The sequence below is a fragment of the Synchiropus splendidus genome, chromosome 5 (genome assembly GCF_027744825.2).
Source record: "Synchiropus splendidus isolate RoL2022-P1 chromosome 5, RoL_Sspl_1.0, whole genome shotgun sequence".
Lineage (NCBI taxonomy): Eukaryota > Metazoa > Chordata > Actinopteri > Syngnathiformes > Callionymidae > Synchiropus > Synchiropus splendidus.
Window position 1 is genome coordinate 28,028,695 of NC_071338.1, and position 11,077 is coordinate 28,039,771.

General features: G+C 40.3%; 1 protein-coding gene across 2 annotated transcripts; it reads left to right on the top strand.

Moving 5' to 3' along the window:
- Positions 1–820: 820 nt before the first annotated feature.
- On the top strand, positions 821–8,259 carry LOC128759176 (C-type lectin domain family 18 member A-like). Of its 2 annotated transcripts, none has more exons than XM_053865940.1 (12): positions 821–968; positions 1,535–1,641; positions 4,304–4,534; positions 4,604–4,698; positions 4,791–4,912; positions 5,038–5,145; positions 5,238–5,330; positions 5,802–5,908; positions 5,995–6,124; positions 6,232–6,328; positions 6,537–6,628; positions 8,143–8,259. In XM_053865940.1, exons 1-12 carry the CDS (start codon positions 866–868, stop codon positions 8,178–8,180), a joined length of 1,323 nt encoding a protein of 440 aa, XP_053721915.1. In that variant the 5' UTR covers positions 821–865; the 3' UTR covers positions 8,181–8,259. The 2 variants fall into 2 exon arrangements, with proteins under 2 accessions (XP_053721915.1, XP_053721916.1); XM_053865941.1 differs by having other exon boundaries at positions 5,998–6,124.
- Positions 8,260–11,077: the final 2,818 nt, after the last annotated feature.

Below are 11,077 nucleotides of genomic sequence, written 5' to 3' on the forward strand. Positions count from 1 at the left end.
CACAGCAGGCTGCTTGAAGTTATGGTGTGTGGTTTGGGGTTTTACATGTGTTGAAGTGAATGAAAACATAAGGTTGTGCCCACATGGAATTATTACACATGTTAAGATTAACAGGATCAGTAGGGGTACACACAAATCAAACGCGTTTTAACATGAATTTTCTGTGACACAAGGAAGGATGAAATACGGAGACACAGTATATGAAAATTAAACTTGTATTGTTTACAAGAAAACAAAACAAAATTGAATTCTTGACATTTTTCATACTCTTCATCTCTGTCTCTCTCTCTCTCTCTCTCTCTCACTCTCTCTCTCTCTCTCTCTCTCACTCTCTCTCTCTCTCTCTCTCTCTCTCTCTCTATATATATATATATATATATATATATATATATATATATATATATGAATTTTTAGCATAAATAAACATCCCTGCCATTGACAAGGATTCAGAGAAAGATGAACCTTTTGGGTGTGACTAAATCTCAGTTTGCTGGTGAATCTGTGACTCAGTTTGAGGTCAGACAGTCCCCACTGACACAACATAAACAATGTGATCAGGGATAATGGAGTCTGGCAATGAGTCTACACTTTCATACCCCGCTGGCAGTTGTCACCGATGCTGTGCGAAGCTTTAGAATTTTTTACTTTTAAATTGACTGCCCTGTATCTTTTCTCTTGTTTTGATTTCATTTATTTTTTTTTAAACTTGAAAAGTGAAAAGTCAATTTATAAACTAAGACCTAATGTGTGTTGATGACGTCACGCGTTAGCCGCGGTGCCACAGGCAACGCAGGGATGGTGCAGGGGAGGAGAGACGGGATGTGAGTTTGTGGGGCTGTTAGTGGGTGAATTGGACCATTGAGACATGGAGACACTCAACTCGGCCCGCTGTTTGGATCTGTGTTTTATTTATCTTCTGACCACAAGCTTTATAGGACAACAGACCAGTGTAGAGGCGCCAAATCCCGGTAAAGTCACAAGTTTCTGGAAGTTGAGCTGAGTAGAGACACCTGCTAGCTAGCAGGGACGGTGACGGTCATTCTTCCAACACACAGGACTCAATCATTTGTCTGTGTGTAAGAATTTGTGTTCCGTTAAGGCAGCTCGTTTTCTTCACTCAACCATTGTTTTCTGTTTGATGGTAGTACATGTAAACAAATACGTCAGAATGAAATGAGTAAAAATGACAATTTTTGAGTCTGGTAAAACGTTTCTTAAATATTCACTGAGTGTCAAATACTGACATTTTGTCCTCCAGTGAATTGCATCGTATTTTCAAACACAGATTCATATTGAGTGTTTGGTGTGGCTTTTTAACGGTTATCAACTTAGCTTAGCTTTGAATAAGCTTGAAACACTATGCATTACTGTACAAGTGGTCAGTGGAATCAAATTAAAGAGAAATTAGCTTTAACTTTAAGAAAATCTTAGTCCTGCTGCACTTAACAATGCACTCTCAAACCAATGTGTTTTGTCCCAAATTGTGACTGTTCATTTTTCCAACTGCTGTCATGTTTGTACACTTCTCCCGCAGAAAAGGCAGCTAAGGTGGATGAAGAAAGGACAAAGTTGAACATCGTGGCTCACCACAATAGACTGCGAAGCCGGGTCAAACCAGTCGCGGCAAACATGCAAAAAATGGTTTGTGACAACTATTGTCTGTTGGTATTCTCTCTGAGCCAGCGTGAATGCTTTTATTCGAGTGTGTGTTGAGACCAGTGAAGCAGTGAATGGCCTCAAGTTAAGAGTTTACTTGGCTATATATGTGAGCCACATGAGGCAAAATAAAATTCACCACAGCAGAGCTATAGAAGCAGTGTAACTAGTTGTACTAGAGCACAGTATCATCGTACACACTACCAGTAGTGTGTGTGGACCTCATTTTTTTTTCTCCCAAAAAAACTCAACTGCAATGCTGTGAAGTAAAATCAATCCTTTTATCTCCGTTCATCTACTGCTGGATCTTACAGAGCTGCGCTTGCCATCAGCCTTAACTGAGTTTAATTGTGGCCCGAGGTGACAATGGATCTAAAGATTTAGCTCATATGAGGGTGGTGTTCCCACATATACGTTTGGCCACACTGTCACTTTGTTAGATAACATCCTTGTTGGCATGAAAGCAGTTTGGTCAGAATTCGTCGACGACTCTTGTGCCTCAGAGAAGTGTTCACAGCTGATAAGGTGGTAATGAGAAAAAAAGAGGATCTGGATAATCATTCCCTTTTCAGGATGTCGGTAATACAGGTAATTTTCTCTGTGGAAAACCCTCAGAGGGAAGATTTGCAGACGCGTAGCAGCATATTAAAGAGCTTTAATGTTAAATGTTAGAGGGCTCAAGGCTTCAGCGTCTCTTCGGCAGTCTGCGTAAGTGTGTTTTCAAGTTACCTTGAAGCATTTCTGTATGATTTCTGACCAAGATAAAATATTTAAATAATAAATAATGCTCAACCTCATTTCACCTTTGCTCCAATCTGTTTTCTCTCTGCGCCTGAAGCTAAAATATACAATTATTCATGGTGACTGCGTTAAAACATAATTTCCTCATGCAAATCCTTAACTCTGTTTAAAGGAGCTATCACTTTAATCTGCCTTAACAACGCTTCATTCTATGTAGACGTTAGTGTGCAGAGCTTACTGGTGACAAATGCACACCTCATTTGGGACCCAAGCATGAGCATGTTTATAAGCTGAGTCACACATTTGTATCTCAGTGCTAATTCACAGCGACAATGACAGAATGTGCCGGGTGACCTTTGAACTTATTGGTGATACAATGACCGTTTAATGACTTGGCATTTCTCCATCACACATCAGTGTCATCTTCATGACCCCACCCCCTTTGGATGTGTCTAACCAGACAGAAGCAACCTTGTTTTTCTTCTGCCAAATATGCAAATACAGGAATTTGGGGTAATTATCCCCATTTCCTGGTGAAGTTTACTCTCGTCTGACTCTCTACGCAGTCAGTTCTACTGTACGTGAGTGGCTGGTGGAGTTCATTTACATGCTTTTAGTCACTTTTCTCTGAAGCAACTTAATGCTGAGCTTGTTTTGAAAAATAAAATAAAATCATAAAGTTTCTTTACATGTGACAAAATGAGATTGCATCAAGTGGAGTAGCCATTGCCAAGCAGAGCGGCAGGGCTGATGAGTAGAAGCACTGTAGACAAGTGCGAGAGTCTTGAGTCAGAAGTGGATGAGAGGCGGTGATGGGAGTGGAAGAGGAATGTGATGTGGCAGGTCGTTCACTCGAGCTTTTCTTCATGGTTTGTCTTGAGTCAGATTTCTGTCTGTGATAGCTGCTGCACCTTCCATCAGAAGTGCATGCTCATTAACTCATCATCTCACCTCAAATCCTGTCCAACTTCCACACACTGTAACGAAAACTGTCAGAAAAACTGTCGATCAGAGCGGTCAAAAAAGTTAGTGAGCAGCTGATGGAATCTTCAGGCTACAATAGTATTTTGGTTTGTTGAAGTCGTGAGTTTCCCTTGCTCAGTCTTATTATAAAATTGGCTAAATATTTATCAAATTTTTCATTATTACTATTTTCATTTTCTGTAATTTTTGGGTGACAGTCGTTTATAAATGAGACCGTACGTATCCCTCATTTGAACTGACTCTCGATCAGAAAACATTTTTTTCCTTACCGTGCATATTAAATTCTCAAAAGAATCGATAAACAGGGCCACTGAGAGCACATTCTGTAACTGGAAGCGTGTGATTTTTGGAGGAGTGCTTGGTTTTGTAGTGTAGCAAATACACACGTGAAAGTCTTCCAAGGAGGCATTTATAATTTTGTCAGCAGTGAACGGTTTAGTGAAGAGTCTGCAGCACACAATGAGTGTCAGTCTGGATTTTCTATGCCTGATGTTGATGGGCAACTTGCCCAAAGTGTCTCTCTGCTGGCTGCCTTTTTTTAAATTGGTTTCCTGACAGAATAAAGTGGCAGCAATAATTACTCATTAGCTGAAGGCTCCATGCCAAAAGTTTTTTAAGCATCTTTAATGTACAATACGATCTTTATATCAGAACGAAGCCAGTGATTCAAATCTAACAAACAATTGGGCGTTATCATGCATGTGTCTCTGCCAAGAGCCTTTTGGAGCTCCCTGAATGCAAGTCATTGTTGATGTTCCCTTAAAAATATACCAAGTACATTGTTGTTTATTCATTAATAAATGATAAAAAGACAAATGATATATAGTTAATGAAATGCTTGTTTGAATTCCTACAAAAAGGATCTAAGTGTGTCGACAGCCAAAGTGTTTTTACGCATTTGACTCTCATGTTTGCCTTGCAGGTGTGGAATGAAAAGCTGGCTGCACTTGCACATGGCAGAGCGCTCTTCTGTGAACCGGAACTCTCGCCCTATCAGCCTCCTGTCCCCAGCGACATTGGCTGGAACATTCACCTGGTTAGTCTTGGTGAAACCACAATTTCAATCATTGACGAGTGGTTCGAGGAAGGAAAAGATTTTCACTACCAGAGTGGCCGATGTCGAGAAAAGAGAACCTGTCATCATTATACACAGGTGCTAAAGGATTTTCTATTTTTGTTGCACATGTCCAACCATGCACATTACTCTGGTGTCTTTGTGCAGTTGGTGTGGGCCACCTCGAGTAAAGTGGGCTGTGCCTCTGCTGTCTGCCTGAGGGGAGAGCCTCTCACTATGTTTGTGTGTGCCTACTACCCTGGGTATGAGAAGGTGTTTAATGTGCTTTTATTCTCTGTGTGAAATGCTCTTTAGATGTTTTTTTGATGAACAGCCTAGTTATTGTCTGTTGCAGAGGTAATTGGGAGCTGAACGGTCAGCCTGTCACACCTTATAAGACAGGACTGTCCTGCTTTCTGTGCACTGCATCCATGTCGGGTTGCTTCAGACAGTGGGGCTTTGAGGGTGGACTCTGTGGTAGGAGCTTTCATTCAAGTTTCATTCTTGCTGCTTTACTATCGTACCGTAAATAATGTAAATGCTGATCTGTAGTTACTTTAGTCAAGTTATTATGCTATTAGACTCTGAGTACTTTTTGACAGAGGTCCCAAGTAATCCCTGTCGTATGAGCTGTGGTCCCCACGGGCACCTTAATGAATCTACATGCAACTGCAAGTGTGACCCAGCATACACTGGGAGATTCTGCCAAGGTATTAAATCACAAAATGCAGAATATAATATTTGTCATCAACGTTGTTTCCACATTGTTAAACACATGAATTCCTTTGAATCTTGTCTCCAGTGCGGTGCAGTGTGCAATGTGTGCACGATCAGTTCAGTGAAGAACGATGTTCCTGCTTGTGTGATTTGGGCTACAGTGGGGTTGACTGTACAGGTGAACAAGTATACTGTCTTATTTGAGTTTATTGTTGATTCAAAGCATGTTGAGCGATGACACAATGACACTGGCTTGTGATGTAAATATTTTAAAGGTCAAGCAATTGATGTGATTGATCAGGTTGGGACTGATGGTTGTGACAAACATGAGACTTTTTTTATTATTTATTAATTCATTTTAATTGGATGGTATTTATATTTATGCATGATAAGAAATGTTACTACTGTTTAACATTTTTACATGACGGTGCAGGAATGACAAAACAAAGCAGGGCTGCCTCGAGCTTCAGCAAAGCTCAGATGCAGCTCGCAAAAATTGTGATCCAGTTTTGCATGTCAAAATTGCAACCGGTGATAAAAATCCAAATTGTGAACTTTAATATTTCAATTGTGTTTTAGTTAGGATTGTTATCAGAAGAACATAATCATGATTTTAAATGGCCAGGTGACAATCTTCTCATCTTCACAGAGCGAGTTTCATTTCCCATCGAGAGCTGCGACGTCATAATCGATCGTGTGTGCTTTTCTATGTCTGCTGATGCTAATACCTTCTATGGAGCCAAGCGTCAGTGTCAGGTAAGAATGGATTACATGGTTACACCTTAGCATTTCATCTGTGAAACTTTGATTTCAGTTTTTTGTTTCTTGGATTTAATCACCAGAAGAGAGGAGCTATTCTTGCTCAGATACAGACACAGAAGGTTCAGGACATTCTGGCTTTTTATCTCAGTCAACTTGAGATCAACAATGATGTCATCAATCCGAATGTGGAGACGAACAATTTCTGGATCGGTATAACCAAATTTTGTTCGATTTTATTGTTACCATTTTCATCACTTCATGTTGGGTTACATTCTTGTCCCACCTTCTGACTGAACTGGTTGTTTAACATTAAACAGGTTTGACGTATAAACGTTCAAAAGATATATTTCGCTGGGACACTGGAGACCTTCTCGAATACAACAGCTTTGCCTTTGGGCAGCCGGACAACCAAGGGTAGGAGGCTCAGCTTACAAGTCCTCTTCAACACTGAACTCTAGTTGTTTGATCATTTTTTGTCTGATGTGAAATGATAAAATGTTGATCCAGACTTAACCTCTGGATATTTATTAACCTGTAATGCTTCTACTGACCACTGGATGTCAGTCTGTCCAGATGTCTGCTACTTGCTTTTTTCCATGTCTAACTTCCTTATTTCTTTCAGCTTTGGAAACTGTGTGGAGATGCAGGCGTCAACTGCTTTTAACTGGAACGACCAGCGCTGCAAAGCACAGAACCGCTATATCTGTCAACACAGTAAGTTAAATGATCAGGCTTGAGGTGTGGGCACTTAGTGCCACAAAGGTCCGCAGTGGGTGCAGGTTTTTGTTCCAACCAATCATGAGGACACCTTTTCACCAATCAGGTGTCTGAAGACTGTAGTAAGTCGATTGTCAGTCTGGTGTTGTTTGTTCCAACTGAAACCTCGTTGGTTAAACTGAGTGTGCTTGATCGGTTGGAAAATATGTAACCCCACCGGCCCTTTGAGGACCAGGTTGCTCAGGTGTGGGCTAGATGAAGGGCGTCAGGTATATATGATAATTTTAGCAACAACAAACTACCTAATAAATAATAAGGTTTTAACATCAGGGAGGCTTCTATTGTGAGGCTGTATTTAAAATGTTTTGGTTCTCCCACTTCTCTAAACAAATTAAGCCAATACCAACCTGTATAAGTATAATATATTGCTACATAACTTGCGTATTATGTCCCTGTTTTTTAGAATCAAGACATTACTATTATGTTAATTTAACTTTGAGATGATTCAATTTCATTTTACAATGTTGTTGAAATAAAACAATTTAGCACTACAAAGTATATTGTCCATTTTACGATCTATACCACTTGTTAATTAAAGGTTTTGTGATTGCTGTAATTAGAAAAAAATAGTTTACCAGAAAACCGAGGTATCTATTATACACCTGCTTTTTGTTTTCTGACACATTCAGGTCATTGATTGATTTAATATTTTGTCCTGCTTTTGTCGCAAATACGTAGCACAACATGTTGCATCCTCATGCTCTTTCTGTTCATGTAGACATCCCTCAAATTATGATTTTTTTTTCTTTTTCACGCATATGAAACTCAGAGTGAATCAATGGCTCAGTGCGGTTCCATCTGTAGACACAGTGCAATCAATATGCATCACCTCCACAAAGGCCTCGGAATGTTTGTACGCACACATACCACTTATATCGATCATGAAGATCGACATTCTGGCAGATGTTAAGTGTCGCTGCACTTCAATGTGTCACCACAAGTGGATGTTGTTCTCGCTGTATTGACCGACCACAGACTTAAACCAGGAATACAATTGTAGCCCTTCTTTGCCCAAGTGAGTAAACCCATCACAATTCTGTTTACCTTCAAAGCTCATTTCAAAGTTAGACAGTGATTTTGGACCTGACTTGACTTTTTCTGATGCAACTGAGTGGAAATTTATAACTCTCCTGATTAGAGGCCCACAGAGCTCCACCCCGGCAGAGGAACGCTCAGCCTTCATTGCGGCGCCGTGTTAATTGGTAATAAAGTGATAAGGGGATTTCAGAAGGCCTAAGGGCGACTCTAAGCTGTGTGTGTGTGTGTCCGTCTGCGTGTGTGTCTGAGTGCGTTGGTATAGGCGTGTGTTTGCCTATTCAAATTTAAATCCACCATTTTACAGATTGTCAAGTGACGCATTAATGGATGGGGCGGTGCGAGGACATCACCACCTCACTTGACATGATACCTATATGATGACGTGAAAGTTAACGTTGATTTTTGTTCAACAGATCCAGAGAACATTTCCATGTGGGATGATGGGAGTTAACAAGATTAGAACGGTTTCACACACATATTTTGTGCAGAAGTCAATTTAGCTCTGTCACATGTTGGGATTTTCTGTCAAGTCGTTATTAAATAATGACTTTGTTTCTTGAAGTCTTTGTCTGAAATTATTTTCCTTCATTCTTTCTTTGATCTTCTTTCCTATGGTTCTGAAAACTTTTGACAACTTTGGCCTCACTGTGTCCGAGACATGCTGATTAATTTCAGAATCTGTCAGTCATATATGAAATCTTTATTGTTATGATGATACAGGAATCCATTCCTACATCCGAGGTGCAGGCTTTCCTTTCTATAGAAACCTCCTCTCTGGTCCGTCTCTCTTCTTCCCTGTGAAGTGTTACAACCTCGAGCCAATTTTTCACACTGCTTTGTCTTGGTGTCTGGTCACTCTAGAATCAAACAGATCACAACAAGTTTAAGTTTATTTTTCTAGCACATTTGCACACTGGGTTGCTGAGCAAAGTCCTTTATGTTAATATTAAACACTGGTTGAAACACAATGATAAAACCTGACACTAGTATTTTGAATACAAATTATTGAATTTATTTATTTATCTTCAAACGTGAACAAACCTACCTGATCATGGTTGGACCTGATTTTAAGTGAAATTGTCAAAGTTAAGTTACATATTGAAGATAGATACCCTACATATTAATATGTAAATGAGAGACCAAGAAGGGCATGTACTATACTAACAGGTACAACAGTGTTGCAGTTCGTGCTAAGACAAATATTATTTTGTAGTATTTTGGTTGTACATTTTCTTGATTGTCATCTTGATCAGTAGTACAATTATTCGATTTTCTGTACAGTGGCGCCCTCATTTCCTGTATTCTGTTGTATTCTGCCATCTTTTTCCCCTCACGATGTCATGCCTCTCATAGCCACATAACTGATCTTGTTATTCTCCACATTCACGTTTCTATGGTGAGCATGTGTTCTGTGACACAGGAAACAAGGGTTAACCCAGTGAGTGCTTTAATGGCAGCTCTTTCATCCAGCATCACAGTGACCTCAGTATGGCCTTTGCGAAGTCCTCCAGGCAGGTAGACGATGTTGCTTTTAGAAGCCAGGGATGAATAAAGACTAGAGAGTAATGGGGTTGGAACAACTTGCTGAGGTGAAAAAGTGTCAACGCACCAAAAAGGAAATGGGGACACTGTGTTTAAAACAGCTGGAGGTGCTGGAAGTTCAACATCTCCCCGCAGGAATCCTGAAGAAACAGTCTCTCAACGCAAAAACACTGCTTGCACAATCAGTTGCACTCGCACCAAACAAAGGCAAATACTTGAAATAGTGACTGACCATCAAGATTAGAGGACTGATCATGCTATGTTCTCATAGATGTACATTCAACATAAGTGATGGGGACTTGATGACTTCACCTGCGGCTGTGTCCACATCTTAAAGTGCTGTGGATCCAATTGAAACTTGACTTAAATGCGGCGTTTAAATTGCATTACTCTCAGTTAAAAAATACTCATGGTCTTTGGGCTGCTACGCTATTATACTGAGGTAAAAAGATATAAAATGCAACTAGAAAGATGTAAGATAAAAGGACTCCTGCAGGGCTTCCCACTATTGTGGCAAAACAGCAGCTTAACACCATAGCCCCAAACAATTAAAGGTTTTATTGGTTTTGTCTGTACTGCTGCAAGTTGGTGGAGAGAAAGTTTGTCCGTTGTGTATTTTTTGTTGGTCCTGCTCTTCGTAGGTTTAATTCAATCACTCTGTTTGCTCTCTACCGGGTGGTGAATTGATACAAGTTAATGTTTTCATATTTCTAAGGTACAGCTGCACATAATGCCCTGAGCAAATTTTGAGCTTTTACGGGTGGAAAACTTGAGAAGTTATCCATATCTGTGGGCCTTTGAAGCCGAGTCTAATCACATCCATGCATCGGCGATAGTGAAAGTGAAAGATGGGAAGCAGTTATGTGACTGCAGCTGCACTTGAACGCCCCATGTCTCCGACTGCCATCTTGCTGTGTGCCATGTCACGCTGAGCGGCATGAACTGTGTGAGATGTGTGTGAACGCTGGAATAAAGTGGCTATAAGCATACACTTAGAAGAGGATTTGCATCACAGTTGGTGTCTACACTGGCAAATGTGTTTGTATGCGTGTTTGGGGATCCACTTTCGCATTCTGTGATAAATATTAACAACATTTGGCTCTAACACAACCGCACATGTGGAGTTAAGAAGTAAAAAATAGAGGAAAAAAATAGTTGGACTGGGGAAGGTAGAGCCGATAAAAGCAACAGGAGGTCGTGGCGTGGGTGGGGAGGTGAAATGTTGCAATGCTTTTTAAAATGTACAGGCGTTTAGACATAAGATTAATTGACAGATAAATACTGAGGTTAGAACTGTCTGGGGTGAAGGTGTTAAATAGCAGGATGCACTGATGGATGGTGTAGAAAAGGAATAGAGACGTAAACGGAATTAACAAATCAAAAAGGATAGCAGCTGCAAAATGAGAATGTATTTAAAAACCAAAACAGATATTCATTCGACATTTATGCCTCTATATTCTGAGTTCTCATTCTGTTATCTGTGTGATTGTTTTTCATGCCAACCTCAGGAATTACCCATTGTATTAATGACTTCCCTCTCTTATGACTCCAATAGTGACTGCCATCTCCAGACAGAAACTTTGTGGAGAACTTTGGAGATAATGTTAGGGAGGCTGGACCTGGATGGTCTGAATACATGAGAGGTTCACATGGTAGAGTGGCTGACCTGTGATTGAGAGGTTTCAGGTTTGATCTTAGCTTCTCCTAGTTTCTGTCGCTGTGTCCCTGAGCAAGGCATCTGATTTGCTCCTTCAGTTCAGATGGCATGCAGCCTACTGCCATTAGTGTGAAGCACTTTGGTTGCTG